Source organism: Citrus sinensis, chromosome 9 (genome assembly GCF_022201045.2).
Source record: "Citrus sinensis cultivar Valencia sweet orange chromosome 9, DVS_A1.0, whole genome shotgun sequence".
Lineage (NCBI taxonomy): Eukaryota > Viridiplantae > Streptophyta > Magnoliopsida > Sapindales > Rutaceae > Citrus > Citrus sinensis.
The window spans coordinates 23,990,410-24,008,131 of NC_068564.1; the positions used below are offsets into that span (position 1 = coordinate 23,990,410).

The 17,722-nt window shown below is 29.9% G+C and overlaps 2 protein-coding genes across 2 annotated transcripts; one reads left to right on the forward strand and one right to left on the reverse strand.

The window, feature by feature from the left end:
• Positions 1–8,113: 8,113 nt before the first annotated feature.
• LOC102622988 (F-box protein At2g26160-like) lies at positions 8,114–8,953 on the forward strand. Its single transcript, XM_006464601.2, has one exon. It carries the CDS (start codon positions 8,114–8,116, stop codon positions 8,951–8,953), a length of 840 nt encoding a protein of 279 aa, XP_006464664.1.
• A 5,647-nt stretch (positions 8,954–14,600) lies between these two features.
• On the reverse strand, positions 14,601–15,220 carry LOC112496006 (uncharacterized). The gene has a single exon (XM_025092976.2). It carries the CDS (start codon positions 15,078–15,080, stop codon positions 14,784–14,786), a length of 297 nt encoding a protein of 98 aa, XP_024948744.1. The 5' UTR covers positions 15,081–15,220; the 3' UTR covers positions 14,601–14,783.
• Between the last annotated feature and the right edge of the window lie 2,502 nt (positions 15,221–17,722).

Sequence of the window (17,722 nt, forward strand, 5' to 3'; positions counted from 1 at the left end):
ATTATTAAATAAGAAATAATATGTAGTTATATCTAATTATAAATTATTATAAATAGAAAAATAATATTGATATTTTGCCTGAAATTCGCTTTACCGAGTTTCTTTTGTCTGGACAATGACTGTGCCATGACCATCTCCCAATTCGGAGGATGATTGTTTAATTAATTTAGATAATTTTAATACATGAAATTTTACAATTTCATTGTTCTTATCGTTTACTATTTTATTTTCTTATCATGCCTTCGGGGTTGTAGAAATCTAAACATATAACCCACAATTATATTTTGGCAATCTCTATCTTACATGCATGTAAGATACACTCCCCTTATATGAATAGTACATGTGTCTTATACTTTTACGCATAGTAAATCCACTGTTTGCAATATCATTCACAAAACGAAGACTTTTTACTCTACTCGTTGCTAAGCTTTATTTTATTTTCTTTTTTTAATCTTCTATGATAAATTTATTGAAATTACTAAAATATCCATCAAATTATATATTTTACATCAAATTTTTAGTATACCTAAATTGAGTTGAAATTCTAGATTGTTTCTAATAGAAAATTCTGGAAGGATGTTTGGATGTGAATGACTTTTTTTTTAATGCCTAAATATCCGAGCTAATTTTTATGTTTAAATAAAAATCATTTGAAATTGAAAATCCAATAAATTGAAAGCATATGATTTATTTCCATAAGCACCAAGATTCCTACAATAAAGATAAACCAATACATCTCTTTCTCTCCCATATGATTTGTTTTTAAAAATAATGAAGAAAAAGAAGAAATACAAATAATAAATTAATTGGGTCCCCAGCAAATTAGGTGGAAGAGCATCTCAGCCTTCTCTTGTTGCCTCCTCTTTTTCTTGATCTGGTCTCCATTAACCCTCTTGATACCCTGATTGTTGTTATTAATATTATTAACGCCACCAGCAAGACTCGTTACAATAGAATTATTGTTGCCCTTATTATAGCCACAAGATTCTTGCAGCACATACTTGGTGAATGCTGAATCAAACTTGCAAACTCTGCCACCGTAGCTGCTCATGTCTCTTACTACACTGTCCTCACCCCAAATACTTGTTTTAATGATTATAAACGATAAAATATTCAGTTGGGTGCTGGAAGGAAAATTGATCGGCAACTTATAGAGTAGAGAGGTTGTTGAGTTCTTGGACTTTTAAGTGACACTTTGTTCGTTGGATTGGAGTACTTATATAGAGAAATAACAGAGAGATGTTAAAAAGGAGGAATTAATTAAAAAAAAAAAACTGGGGTTCTGTTTGTTTTTCGGGAAAGTGAAACCATTCGTGGGTTTGGATCCCAGGCTTATGGACAGAGAGATGCTGGTTTTTTTTTAAAAAAAAAAAATAATTCAATGGGTGGTGACTAATGACGAATGAAAGCTAAGCTTTACTATCAAAAAAAAAAAATGACGAATGACAAGTGACAAATGGCTGCTGAGTGTAGTGATGACTATACGGTTTTGCTGACTTTGTGGGCAAGTACTTTTCATAAGCACATGGTTATATATGTATACTGACACGAACAACTTTTCTATTGACGCTTTTGATCCGCCGTCGGCTTTCGGAATATGAGATGTAATTGAAGCTGGAACTTTTTCTAGAGTGAAAGAGAGGGCTACAATTACCATATTGCCACCAAGATTAAATTATGAAGTAAATATTGTATTGTAGCAATTTTGCCTCCTTTATTGTAATTGGAAATTTATGATTCTGCAATCAGTATTGTCCAAATATCACTCAAAATAATGGAGAAGAATCGCAGAGGATTCAAATATTGAAAGTATTCAATCTCCACAATTTACGTTAACTTACTATTAAATACAATCCGTAGTTTATGCACGAGAACAGCATAGTGCAGCTCAGTGGCGGACCTACACCTGGACGCTAGTCCAGAAAAAATTATTTAAATAATATAATTTTGATTAATTTTATTTATGGAAAGAAATAGAATTTCTATTTTATTTTCATATATGTCCCTAACTTTTTTTTTTTGAGAAAATATCCCTAACTTAGTTACCCTTCTGTTTTATCAATTTCATATAACAATAGAACTTTTATTTTATTTTCAAATATGTCCCTAACTCAATTATATTATTTTTCCAATTGAAATTGGTGACTCATTTTATAAAATGATTAAATTATATATTTATTGAATGGATTGAAAACGCTAGGGGTCTAAAAGGTTATTACTGCTTTAATCTATTTTTAAAAAATTCTAATTGAAAAGAAAGTATGTTAATATAATATAGCATCGTTACTAGTATCAAAATAACTTGAAAAAAACATATAGTAACAATTATCAACATTTTCATAAATTTTTTATGTAAATTTTGATATTTTATTATTAGATACGTTAACTAAGAGGACAAGTTAGAAAATAAAATTTGAGTATTTTGAATAGTTTTTTTAATAGAAGAATCATCAACATCTAGTTTTTCAAAGAGAGTCAAAGTGCCTCTGGCAAACAAATAACGGCACCTAAATACTTTTTTGTTGGGTTGAATTTAGTTTATTATTTAAAATTTTGACTAATAATATTTTTAAATTTTAAAATGATGAATAAATTTTAATTGTTTAATTTATTTAAGCCTGATAATTAAATACTTTTCAAATATAAAAGTTCTACTTACAATTTTTAATTGATTGTAATTACATACATTAAAGAACAAATCTTTTTTTAATAATGAAAAAATGAAATGAAAAATAACTAATTAATTGGGAGCCTAGCAAATATCCCTCATTTGTTTTAATATTATTGATCTCATCTCCATTAACCCTCTTGATAGCCTCATTATTTTTATTGTTATTAACGCCACCAACTTCAATTACCAATTTGCCACCAATATTAAATTACGAAATATTGTTGCAATTTCCCTCATTGTTTTAATTATATGATGGAAAAATTTATGATTCTATTTTTAATATAGTCCGAAAATCAGTCAAAATAGAAGAATGTAGTTATTCAGTTAGTACCCACATTTTACTTTACAACATTATACCCTAATAATCTTTGTTTTTTTTTTAATAGTGAATTATTTTTTAAAAAATAAAAAAATAATTAAAAGTACATAGATGCTCTTTCATTCACCTTTATATTTCAATTATCACAATTCACAATATATATATCACCTATGAATAAAAGAATAGTAATAAAAATAATTACATCAATAGCTAGTTTTAAATTTAAAAAGTCTAATTCAATTTTTGTCAATCAAATAATACGTTTCAGACCTTTGGATTTGAGTTCCATTTTTTTTTTTTTTTTGGTGAAATGATTTGTTGTAGTTGATGGTCTCTTAGTTATTGCTGATGATCTCTTAGTTTTTGCATTCGCAGTACCACCAAAAAGAAAAAGAACCAACATAATAAAAATAAAAAGTAAAAATAAAAAAGATTTCATGCCACCATGAAGATATGTCATATTGTGTGTTACGTCATTTGTGAAAGCATAAAGGAGAGGTTAAAGTAGAGAAATGTGGATTTGATTTTGTTTAAGGATAGTTGTTTTTAAGAGGTATGCGAAAAGATAAATTAGATTCATAAATATTTAATAGTATTTTTTCAAAAGAGAGCATGTTTTTCATTAAAGAAGTATAACATCATTACAATGACATAACGTCATGATTCATTCAACATACATACATAAGATCACATACAAAGCTCATCTTTTTTAGCTGAACTTTTAATGGTCGCCTAAAAATAAAAGGGCTTTCATTTCCTCAAATGCATATGAATTGATAAAGTGAATTATCTGAAAGTAACTAGAAAAGGGCTTTTGATTTCCTTAATGCATATGATTTTATAAAGTAAATTATCAGTAGCCAGAGCCATGGCTGAGTAGACTTGGATTTATTTCTTAACTCAATTAGTTAAAGTTATTTTAGTAGAGATAATAATAGATCTATGTATGGAGATGTTCATTTTATTGATGAATTCTTTACAGAGTATGAATTTTCACCATTATTGTTGTGCTCTCCAACTAATTGAGATTAGATCTCTAATGGTATGATTGTGTAGCCCCAGATGTAACCGTTAAATCAGCCTTGACTGTACTTTGTACTGTATGTACAACGTCTGCAGAGATCAGTTTGTGTTCAAATGCCCAGCTCCTGGCATTTTACTTCATCAACAAGGCACCTATAGCTTGTCTCATAAGTTTCTTCTCTAAGGTGGTTAATTGAACAGTTTCGGGCTTCCTTGCATTTGTTCTTAAGTTTGTCTATTCGGCTGGAGTGAGTTGAGGCCCATGTTGTTCTTTTCTATACAATTACGGGAACGACTTTGCTATGGGCTATCTCTTGAGGGGGGAGAAAAAAAGAAAATTTCTATGGGCTAAGGACAATTCAGTAGAGGAATTTAGGCTAAGTTTGGTTTGAAGAAACAGGAGGAGAAAAAAAGAGTTGAATGGAGCGAAAGAGAGAAGAACAGAATGGAGAAAAGTAGTGAAATTAGATTTTATTGTTTGGTTTGATATAAAATTTGATAAGGAAATTAATTATAATTTTTTTTAAACAAATTTATCATTTACTTTAAAAATTAAACTATTTATATTAATAATATATATATATAATAAAATGGCAGTCCAGTTGCCAGCGGTGAAGGTCCAGCGATGTCCAATGGAGGTCCAATGACTTTTTGGCGAAAGTCCGGCTACATCCGGTGACTTTCCGGCGAAGGTCCATTTATAATATTAAATCCATAAAATAAAATTATAAATAATAATTATTAATAGCATTAAACAAGTTAAAAAGTTGAAGAGTAATTTTAAAAACTTTAATTTCTAACATAAGAGAAATTTAAATTCTTCATTACTAGGTGAGGAATTCAAATTCTATATTACGATGGATATTAAATTCTAATGGAAATTAAATTCTTATAAATTTTGTCAAACCAAACAATGAAAATAAAAAGAGAATTTAAATTATTTTCCTCTCCTCCATACTCTCCTCCCAACTAAACACCACCTTAAAGTATTTTTTCTAAATTTAACAGTACCATAAAATTTGTATAACAATGGACAATTTGATGCTTCAAGAAAGCAATAGCTGACAAGAGAAAAAAAAGAAGTGAAATGATAGTCCAAGAAATCCCATTGAATAGTATATTTGTTTACCCATGGACGGCGCTGGCAACGGTGCCGTTTCTTCTGCTGAAACACTCAAAAGCAATGACACAAAACACTGCCACCACAAACATCAAAACAACTCCCTTCAACGTTGCTACAATTTTTAACAAATGAATTAGGCATTATTCAATAGTGTGGTGGGACAACTATATCTTAAAAATTACAGAATTAAAGCATTTAGTAAATACCTATAATTGTGGTTTAGAAGTTAAATTCTTTTATTTAGCAGTTGTATGATAAAAAAAAAATCTATCATATTTCTTACAATTTTTATCAAAATATTTATTTAAAAATGATATTCACAATACACTAATAACTTTTATTTCATAGTTAATTTTTTTTACCGTAACTGTAATTTTTAACTTACAGCACCTCAATACCAAACAAAGACTTAGAATATGCTATAAGTGTCAAAAGCGGAATCTTGAGCCCTATATCCATCTTTAGGCTTTTCTTCTATTATATGTTAGCTTATCTTGCTCTCCACGCAAATTGTTCAAAAAGTTAAAGCCATTACTATTACTCTAGTAATAGTCACTAGGAGTTCTATTATAGAAATTGAATGCGAGAAAAGAACAGTTATACCCTCAAAATTTGAAAAAATGGTCGTAGAGAACCCTAATTTTTTTTAAAATGATGTTAAGACTTCCTTTTAACTATAATACTCTTTTGATAGAGTAATTAAAAAATAGACTTTAAATTTTCTTAATAAATATAAACTCAATATAAATAATATAATCTTTCTAGTAAACTAATAATATTAATATGTTTTTAATATCTAAAACAATTTAAATGTGTAAATTATTACATTTATTTTAATAATATTTTGTATTTATTATAAAGATTTTAAATAAATAATTAGGTATTAGATGGAACCATAATATTTACTATAAATCTCTATAACAAAATATTTTTATTATGTTTTTGTAAATCCTTATACGTACGTAAATCCTCAAAATATACTTAACTTACTTGTTGTATATGTTGTTTTTCATTGATCATCTTTTGATTTCTTTGTTCGAGCATGAATTCGAGGAAAAAAAAATTATCGTAACTTTTAGACAAATAAATAAACTATCTTAATTTTTAAGAGAAGTCACATGAAACATCAGGTATCTGTAGGCAACTGCGAGTCTGAATGCAATAAATGGAACATCTCAAGTTTGATTAGGAAGTCACTTCCTTTCTCCACGTTAGATTCCTAACGATGAAAGAGGACATTGCTTTCTAAGTAAGTCGTGGGTCTCAACGGATCATAGCTTTCGTTTTGCATTTTAGCCCAAGTTAGTGCCGGTTCGGGATTGCAGCGGCTAACCAAATAAGTTGCATTTGTTGTGCAGATAAAATAAGTTGTTGAATAAAAAAATAATTTAGTGTTTGGTAAATTATATTGTTATTGAGTAATGTACGGGTAGCAAATTTTTAAAATATTATTTTATTAGGTAATGACCAAAATAAACGTAATTTTAAATTATTTTTATTTTTTAGAGTATATTTAATAATTTTTAGACATTTCTTTTTCTTTTTAAAATACATAAAGTTACATAAAGTGAAAAAAAAATCAATTATATAAAATTTAAGGAACTTCATAATATGTTACATAAAATATGATAAAAATTCATATCAAGACATAATCCAAATAAAATAAAAAAGTAATATGTATTACATTCATATTTAACTTATTGCAATAAACACTTTGTATGTAGAAAAAATATATATGATTGAATGTTAAAAATCAATAGTTATGAAATTGATTTTAAAAGTTGTGGTTAAATTCCATGCAAAATTGTTCATAGTTTAAAGAAAATTTACGTAATCATATGTAAGTCTTATTAAATTTTATAATAGAAGATAAAAGTAAAATATGAAAAATATAAATTTACCGGATCAAAACTTTAAAATTGTAAGGGTAATTTGATTATGCTTGTAATATGATATCTAATGACTTATACATTAGGTATATGAAAAAATAGGACATAGTTATCTTTTTGTTAAAATATTAAGGTTATAACAGAAAATTTTCAAAAGAATAGTGACTTATTGAATAAGTTGTTTATGAAAAACAATCCTCTACTTATTTTTAAAAATTGTTATTAAAATAAAAAAAATTATAAAATAAATAAATTTTATAATTTTTATCAAAAATTATGAAATAAACATTTTATTAAATTTTGGCCACAATCGGGGTCTTAGCATGGCAAATTTAGTAAGTGATTAGTGTTTTTTTTTTCCTTGAAATAAAAATTAAATAAATAATTAAAAGCTTGTTTAGAAAAGAAAAAAATAAATAAAATGAAAAATAGTTTTGCACTTTCTGGCAAGTCACGTGAAAACTGAAAGGACTTAAAAAATAGCCAAGCAAGTCTTTCAAGGCAATCGAAAGAGTCGTCCATTCCAAAGACTGAGATCTTGGCCGTTGAATGTTTCTAGAAATACGTGAGATTCATAGTCCGACTGCAAAAGGAAAACCGCTTTCCTTCTCCAATTATGAGAGGGTGAGACTAAATCAAATATAAATGCCACAGAGATTTGCTCTAATTTGCCATCGTGAAGAGAAGAACAGCCTACTAAAACAATGGCCTACTCGTCCGCAAAATTGCTTCAGGATTTTGTTTCTTTTGCCGGGGTTCGCACTTTAGACAGATCGGCCACAGTTCCTTGGCGTACGCTTCCTCCGAAAAAATATTCAATTCGTTTCTCCAACTCCAAGCGGCGCTGGAAATCTGCATCGGCATCGGCTGCAGTTTCAGATAAACATATCGAGTGCAATCCTCTGCTTATGCTGCCACCCAAAAACGGTTCCATTAGTTTCTTGGATCTTTCGAAGGGCAGCAGTAGCAGCCTCCTCCGAGTAAATTGACCTGAAGATCCTTACCCTGAAAAGTATGAAAACGGTAGGTACTTTTCTTCACGGGGTTGGCTTATTAAATTTATCGATTCATGCATCAGTCCCAATTATATGACTCTTGTGCATCCTTTTTCACGCCTTCAACTTAAACTGCCTTCCATCGAAACCTTGGTAGCTTCTGATCCGTATGAGCATAATCGGCATTGTGAAGAGGGTTGCTTTATTACTTTCATATTAACCAAATGCGTATTATCTTCGTCCAACCCCGATTCATTACAAGCCATGCTTCTTTACGGAAGAGACGGGAATTTGGGCTGCGCTAGGCCAGGCGGTCAAGTTTGGAGAAAAATTAACACGTCTAATAATGCTAAACATTTTGTTGATGCTATTTACTTCCAAAATCAATTTTATGCTATCAATGCTTTTGGTCAAATATTTGCCGTCAAAGATGATGACAGTACTGCTACAAGAATCGCGGAATTACCTGCCGAATTTATTGAAGATGTTGTGGAGTATTTGTATATGGTTGAGTCTGAAGATGGCACATTATTTGTGGTTTCAAGGAGGGGAGTACAAGTACCACCTACTCATCTAGGCTACCTAACGGAGGAGAACACTTTCAGAACGTTGGGGTTTCAGGTTTTTGAGGTCGATCTAAGTACTAATAAATGGTCGAAGATCCAGAATTTGGGTAACAGATCCCTCTTTTTGGGTTTTAATTCTTCACTGTCTGTTGACGCATCAAGTAATTCTGAGTGTAAACCCAATTGCATTTATTTCACTGATGATTTTGTCGACTCTTATTGGTACCTGGCCGCCGAGGAATACGTTGAAGCAGGAGGTAAAGATACTGGAATTTATAACATGGAGAATGGAAGCATTGAGCCATTCTTTGAGACAGATCCCTTCCATCCATTTAATCCACTTATGTGGCTTGAACAATGGTCTTAGTCGTTGGGTTTGGTATTCAGTTTTCATTTCAATTACTTTAGACTTTCGGTATATCATTGTCCCTGTTTTAAATAGATTAATTTGGAATGACATTTGTTTTATGTTTGGTTTCGTTGACTACTTTAATGCTTGGTTTATTGGAATTAATTTTGTTCGTGATTTGCCTCCAATTACAAGCTATTAACCATCCTAGTTTCTATCAACGTGCAGCCAATAAAAATATCTTCCTAGAAAATAGAACTGAGCATTGCAAAAAAACCATTACTCCATATTTTAATCTTATAGTGCCAACAAATTTGCATTACTAGGTCTTCTCTTACAAATGTGTTGATCAAATACTTTGTATCAATATCTAGACACAGATGTCTCGTTACTCCTAAAAAATTATTTTTTTAATAATATTATGATTCTGTTTGGGATTAATAAAAGTTGGCCGCTAGTAGTTTGAAAGATATATTAATATAATTTTTTACTTTTATAATAAAAAATCTATTATCTTTTTAAAAATTATTTAAAAGTTATATTTATTATATACTATTAATTTTTATTTTATAATTATAGTTTTTTTTTCAAAATAGTTGTAATTTAAAAATTATCGCATTTCAATCACAAAGAGGACCTATATTAGGTAATTATTGAATAAGAAATAATATGTAATTATATCTAATTATACATTATTATAAATAGAAAAATGATATTGATATTTTGCCTGAAATTCGATTTACTAAATTTTTTTTGTCAACACCGAGTTTCTTTTGTCTGGACAATGACTGTGGCAGGTCCATCTCCCAATTCGGAAGATGATTGTTTAATTAATTTAGATAATTTTAATACATGAAATTTTACAATGTCATTATTCTTTTCGTTTACTCTTCTATTTTCTTATCATGCCTTCGGGTTCCTGAAATCTAAACATTTAATCCACAACTATACTTTTACAAGCAGTAAATCCACCGTTTACAATATCATTCACAAAACGAAGACTTTTTACTCTACTCGTTGCTAAGCTTTAATTTATTTTCTTTTTTTAATCTTCTATGATAAATTTATTGAAATTACTAAAATATCCATCAAATTATATATTTTACATCAAATTTTTAGTATACCTAAATTGAGTTGAAATTCTAGATTGTTTCTAATAGAAAATTCTGGAAGGATGTTTGGATGTGAATGACCTTTTTTTTTAATGCCTAAATATCCGAGCTAATTTTTATGTTTAAATAAAAATCATTTGAAATTGAAAATCCAATAAATTGAAAGCATATGATTTATTTCCATAAGCACCAAGATTCCTACAATAAAGATAAACCAATACATCTCTTTCTCTCCCATATGATTTTTTTTTTTAAATAATGAAGAAAAAGAAGAAATACAAATAATAAATTAATTGGGTCCCCAGCAAATTAGGTGGAAGAGCATCTCAGCCTTCTCTTGTTGCCTCCTTTTTTTCTTGATCTCATCTCCATTAAACCTCTTGATACCCTGACTGTTATTATTATTACTAACGCCACCAGCAAGACTCCTTGCAATAGAATTATTGTTGCCCTTATTATAGCCACAAGATTCTTGCAGCACATACTTGATGAATGCTGAATCAAACTTGCAAACTCTGCCACCGTTGCTGCTCATGTCTCTTACTATACTCTCCTCACCCCCAAATACTTCTTTTAATGATTATAAACGATAAAATATTAAGTTGGGTTCCGGAAGAAAATTTGATGGGCAACTTATAGAGAGTAGAGAGGTTGTTGAGTTCTTGGACTTTTAAGTGACAGTTTGTTCGTTGGATTTGGGTACTTATATAGGAAAATAATAGAGAGCTGTTAAAAAGGTCGAATTACTTAAAAAAAAAAAAAAAACCGGGGTTCTGTTTGTTTTTCGGGAAAGTGAAACCATTCGTGGGTTTGGATCCCAGGCCTATGGACAGAGAGATGCTGGTTTTTTTTTTTTTTTTGGTTTCAAAAAATAATTCAATGGGTGGTGACAAATGACGAATGACAAATGGCTGCTGAGTGGAGTGATGACTATACGGTTTTGCTGACTTTGTGGGCAAGTACTTTTAATATGCACATGGTTATATACTAACACGGATAACTTTTCTATTGACGTTTTTGATCCGCTGTCGGCTTTCGGAATATGAGATGTAACTGAAGCTGGAACTTTCCAGAGTGAAAGAGAGGGCAGATTAAATTATGAAATAAATATTGTATTATCGCAATTTTACCTCCTTTATTGTAATTCGAAATTTATGATTCTGCAATCAGTATTGTCCAAATATCACTCAAAATAATAGAAAAGAATCGCAGAGGATCCAAATATTGAAATTAACGTTAACTTACTGTTAACGTTGCTGTCCAAATATCACTCAGTCTGCACAATTTAACGTTAAATTACTGTTAAATACAACCAATCCGTAATTTATGCACAAGAACAGCATAGTGCTATTGCTAATACCTAAAGCAATGAACTAGATACCTACTCCAAGGGATGACAAAAAATCGCAAATCACATTCGGAATTTGGGATCCCGAACTATTGGGACTGTATTGATCCATATTTTAGAATCAAATTTTAAAAGCGGGCGGGATTTAATATTGAAAAAAAAAATCTCAATTTTCTTTGTGGAAAAGGATTGGGATCTAAGTCGGGATCCCGCGGGATCCCGTTTGTCCCATTTAATTTTTGAAAGAAATATTATATTAATAAAATTAAAAATAAGTAAAATTAAACTAATAGTTAAGAAATCGTGATTCAAATAGCATTAAAACAATATATCCTAAGCCCAAGTACCAATCACAAGCCCGTTTGTTGTATTATTTTTAGTTTAATTAAATAAATCTAAAACAAAAATATTAAAATGGAAACCTAAAAGTATTTTAATCTAAAACTAAAACACAACTGCATGTTGCTCATCCCCATTTTTTGCTTAACTTCAACCACCTCATCTAGCATTTCCGTAACTAATAATGTTTTTAAACGTTATTAAATGCATATCATGTAATTATCAATGTATAATATTATTTGTTTTTCTAATTTATTCTTTACATATTCTAATTTTTATAGGTTGATCCAAAAGTATGAACTTGGAGTTGAAGAATGTAGACAAAAATCTTGGATGCTTTTGTTTTTGTTTTTTTTTTTTTTTTTAGAAGTTGGATGCTTTTGTTGGTTATTATATGTTGGTTTATTTTTGGATGCTTTACAATTAGTTAATTTACTTTTGGATGTTATTTTTGGTTTAATTGCACATCCCATGATTATAATGTCTATTGAGATGTTAACAATTTTATAGAATCACTGGATTAAATATTTTTTTAATATTTTAATGAAATTTATAGTATTTATTAAATGGGACATTTGGGACGTTGGGCCATTTGGTCCAGGACGGGATTTTGAGCTGTCTAGGATTAGTTCATTATTTTTCTCTCGTTTAACTATTCGGGACGGGATTCGGTCCGCATTAAAATCTCGTTTTACTATTCGGGATGGGACCGAGATTGTCAAATCCCGAACCATTGCCATCTTTACTAAAAGCCAAGCAGTTAGGAAGATGTGTAAAGGTTGAAAATTGTTGAAACTACCATATTGATTGGGGATGACAAAAAAAAAATCCAAATTCGGTCTGGATCTATAAATATTTGAAAGATCCAAAAAATTCAGATTTGGGCATTAAAAAATGTGGTTTTGGATGCCAAAAATTAAAATTCTTGTAGATTCGAATGTAAGTGCATTTGAAAAATCAGATATTTGGATCTACATTATTTTTTCATTAAATGATTTATTAAAATAAAATAAAATTAAAAGATGTGTAAGTTAAATAAAAAAAAAATCAAATCTATGTAGATTTGTGGTGATGTTCTTATTTGTGATGGTTTTAAAAGAAATTTATGTGGACTTATGGTGTTTTTATTTTTGGATTTATGGTTGAGTTAGACTTAGATTTATATTACTCTTAATGTTTAATTTATGTTGTGGTAATTTTATTTGTAGATTTATAGTGTTATTGAATGTCATTCTAAGTGTCAATTAGATTTTATTTGATTTTATTAGGTAAATTATTGAATTAAGTATGACAAAATTTGCTCGCAATCCGCGAGATTGTAACTCCATCCGATCCACATATTCTTTTTGCCGATCCAGATGCGGATCCAAATCTCAAAATATCAATGTGTGATCTAAATCTAGATACACCTATATTCAGATCCTATCTGAATTTTGCCATCCTTAATATTCACTGCTCTCCATCTGTGTATAGAATAAAATCGATTACCATATCGTTCTTGAGCGCATACACAATCGAACCTAAAATCGTTGCTTTGACATAATACTTTTTCTTCTACGTTTATTAACCAATTTCATATCGTGGCTTAATGATTGAAAATTGCCAAGTACCACTTTTTGAAGCCGGAAGAAGTTATATTAATTATTGTAATCGTAATATTTAAGGAATTTGAGAATTTGGTGAATTAGGTTCTTAAAATTTAATAATAACAGAGTTCAACAATGGTTTTCAGTGGTATAGTTTCGACAGTATTAACAAGTCGGAAAAATTAAAAAAATCAAATCGTTTGATAGTACATAGACTGTAGGGTAACATAGAGATGGCCTTGACAAAAAAGTATAACGATATATGCTTATAGCGTATTGATATAACAAAGTTCCAACGGAAAAAAAAAAAGAAATGGTTGCATTAATTAATTCTTCTAAAATCATTTTAATTAATCGAACTTTCTCAAATGTTTAATTTCTAACAAAATCTTCTCTCCAGTACAAACATTGCAAAATTAACTAAGAAAAAGACAATAGAATTATGAAATTTGGCTAAGCATATGTTTATTATAAAATGCTGGCACCCAGAAGTCCATGACTACAATCTTTATGTTGGCCCAAAGAAAAAGAAAAAAATTCCAATTTTGAGAACTAAAATCTAACAGTATTAGGACCCCAACAGCCCAAAAGCATGATTTTTTCCATGGAGTTCTTGTTTCTGAAAACGCTTGAAAAATTGATCATATCCCTGAAATCAGAAGCTGGAGCATAAATTAAATTGACCTGAGCAAAAGAACTTAAACTGTTATTCCATCTGCAAATTCCTGCCTGATCTCTAAAAGCTTCCAGGGCACCAACACTCAATGCCACAATCCAAGCTTTTCCTGCCGACGTACTCATTTTAATTGTTTCTTACAATTTAAATAGTGATTTTGGCAGCTGCTCAAAATCAAGAGAATTTTTCTGTTCTCCTGATTCTGCTAAGACCCCTTTCTTTTATAGAATTGGCTAGTAGAAAAGACAACAAGCAGTTCTTGGTTATTCAAGCCAACAGGAAACAATCCAAAGTATTTGAATCTAAATTATTTATCTTTTTGCTGTAATTTCAAAAAAAAAAAAAAATTGTTTGTTATTGTCAATTTGCTGTGACACTATAGTTTATACCCAGACGGAAAATTCAAGGAAAGTCAACAATGATAATAACGATGATGATAAATTGACAATTAATTAATTTATAATAAATTTTTAGTTTTGTCTCTTAGCATTGGTGAATCAAAAACTAAGTATAAATCGCTACTGATTAATTAATTTGGTGAATACTCCTTAAGTATCCAACCACCTGATACAAAATCTCTTCAAATGATTAGAAGGATTATGAATGAATTCATCAAATTCCACTCATATCATATATATCAAAGATAAAGAGGTAGAATTTGATATTACATTTAAAAATTGAAAAAAAAAATAAAGACATAACTAGATAAATAATTATCTCTAAATAAGAAGACATCGGATCATGTACATTCATGAGACGATGATGGTGATTATCAAGATCAAAGTCATCAAAACCTAACAGTACTAGGACCCCAGCAGCTCAAATCCATGACCCTTTTGACCTTTTCCTCGGGCTTCTTCGCCTTGTTATAAAAATTATTACTATTAAAAATCTCCCTGGAAGCTGGAGATGAAGAGATGGCCTTGTTGGCTTGATTGAGCGATGACCTCAAATTGTTCTTTGCATGTTGATGCACGGACCTTATAATAAAATTCCACCTGCAGATTCCCACTTGATCTTTCAATGCCTCAACAGCCCCAATACTCGCTGCCACAAACCAAGCCTTTCTTGCTGCTGCACTCATGTTTCAATCTTTTTTTTTTTTTTTTTTTTGAATTCTGCAACTTCGAATATACAGAGATATGGGATTTTGAATATGTGTATATTGGAAGAAGTGGGGTGGCTCTGAGTTTTTCTATGGGGATTTAAACAACTCGATGCTCTCTGATTGACGGAGTCGTCGGCTATTTATAGTGTGAGAAATAAAAGAATTAAAAGCCAGTAAAACCAGCGGCGCTGGGGGTTTTTTCATCCTTCTAAAAAATTCAACCGGTGGGTCAGGGAACAGAACCCATGGTTTTTTCAACATGAAACCATTTGCTTTGCTTGTTTTTGTTTCTTCTGATTTACTTAATTTGTTGAAAATCGTGAGGCTTTTTGCTTCCTTGTGTTGGCAAGCAGTGGTCCATGTGTTATTTTTTCTCTTTTACGCGTCAAAGAATATGCGAGCAGGGCCGAAATAGTTTAAAAAGAAAAATCAAAAGTTTGGGCCGAATCGGTCTAGCCCAATAAAAAACTTTGAGACAAAATTACAAAAGGGCCCTCATGTCTGCTCTAGTGTCCAGCTCTCGCTGGGCTTGGTTTTGCTCTCTTTAGGGTCCTTGGTGAATCGAGTTGAGCCTCCACTAAAATCCACTTGCATAAGCCAACTTCAATATATTTACACGGATTCCGTGATTTGTCAAATAAAAATTAACTTTCTGAATATGAGGATCGATGAAAGATGAATAAAGACGAGGACTCATATTTATAAGGCAATATTGTTTCTTTAAACTCCTAAACCAACCAAAACAACAACATTAATCAATAAACATTGATTAATAATAGACCGAGACAAACATAGAACGTGGCGAATAAAATTTCATGGATAGTTAGTGTTGGTAATGTTTACATCACTGTTCATTGTTATTGCTTATCCTACCCAATACACATTAACTATATATTTGTCAAGTCGTATCCTTAAGATAAATTTTCACGCCTCAAAGGAAGATTTTTCGATCTGGTCTTCAAGATTCAACGACGATTACTATAAAAAGTGCACTCCAAATTTGACGGTTTAAACAACAAAAAGAAAAATCGATGAAGGAAAATACAAGACAAAAGCATAGAGCATTTATTAAAATAATCGAATTGTTCTCTTCTCTTTTTATTGTCGTAATAGATATTACTAAAGATTTTATAGGTCTCTCTTATATAGACCTTTTTCTCATTCAATTTGAATTAATCATTCACTTTTCTTATTCAATTTGAATTTGTTATCCATGAGTATCACAATTTAATTCAACTCGAATAATTCAAATCACATGTAAATTTCATTTATTCAACTCTAGTTTGTACATGACTAATTTTAAATTAAACACAAAAAAAAAAAAATTGCTCTCACTTTACTTTATTGTGGGATATCAATATTTTGAAATTCTCATATAATTACAACACGCATAATATATTACAAACGGTATATGACTTCACATGGATGGACGAATTACAAACAGTTGCAATCATTAAACTGTAAAAGTGTGGTCAACTTAATCAGTCCGTACAATTTTACATGAACATGAAACCATTTACGTTGCTTAAAAATTTGCTCGAATGTATTGACTGACAATGGATCAAAATGAACCCAGACCTTGCCTAATCTATTTAAAAGGGCCGTGATTTAAATGAACAAATTTAAACGGTTGAGCCCAGTTCCGCTTGGCCCAATACTTAAAACAAAATCAGCGAGCCTCGGAAGAGATACATGTTCTCCCTTTAGACCCCCTGGCCGTATCAATAAAGTTGATTTTAGTTATAAACCAATAAATTTTATTGAATTAAGCAATGTGGGATTACTTACTTCTTCGAAGACTCACAAACATAACTTTGATCTGCTAAATTAGTTAGTGGTTTGAATAAACCAGGAAATCAAAGACGACGACTCAACCGTACAATACATTTCAAACGGTCGGCAGTTTTTAATGAAAAATGAAACCACTCGCTTTGATTTGGTCGTCAACGTTTTTGGTTCATTAATTTGCGTAATTTGTTCAAAGTCGTGAGACTTTGCTTACATGTTCACGTTTTGATTAATTTTTAGCTTTTCACTTTAATGTGTCATAAGAATGGGACCATTGGTGTAACTTTAATTTCGCCCCAGTCTTGAAAAAAATTGAATATAAAGAATTTTACATTATTAATTAAAGCATGAATTTTGTGCAATTAATGAATTTAATCCGTTCATGATTTATTTCTTTACGATTTAAGTTTTTAACATAAGTTTAGTTTGATTATTTTACCCTTAATAGGTGTAGTATCAAAATATCAAAAACTCGTTTTAACTTCAACATTTTTTTTTAGAATTTTATTCTACATAGAATTCTGTTATCTAAATTATTTATCGATACTACTTTATTAGTATAATTTTTAATCCTCAATTAAAAATTTAAAAAAAATCTTTGTCACAAATATCTCATAAAATTTCACAAATATCTCATAAAATTTATCAAACTATAAAATTTATATCATAACATGTGGAGATGATAAAGAAAAAAAATAGTCAATTGAAACTTATGTTATAGCAATTTTTTTTTTTTTGGTGAGAAATTTAAAGCACAAAATGAAAGATTTAATTGATTAATTTTCTTAAATTTTTATTTATTTTGAATTATTTAAAAATGATATTATGAG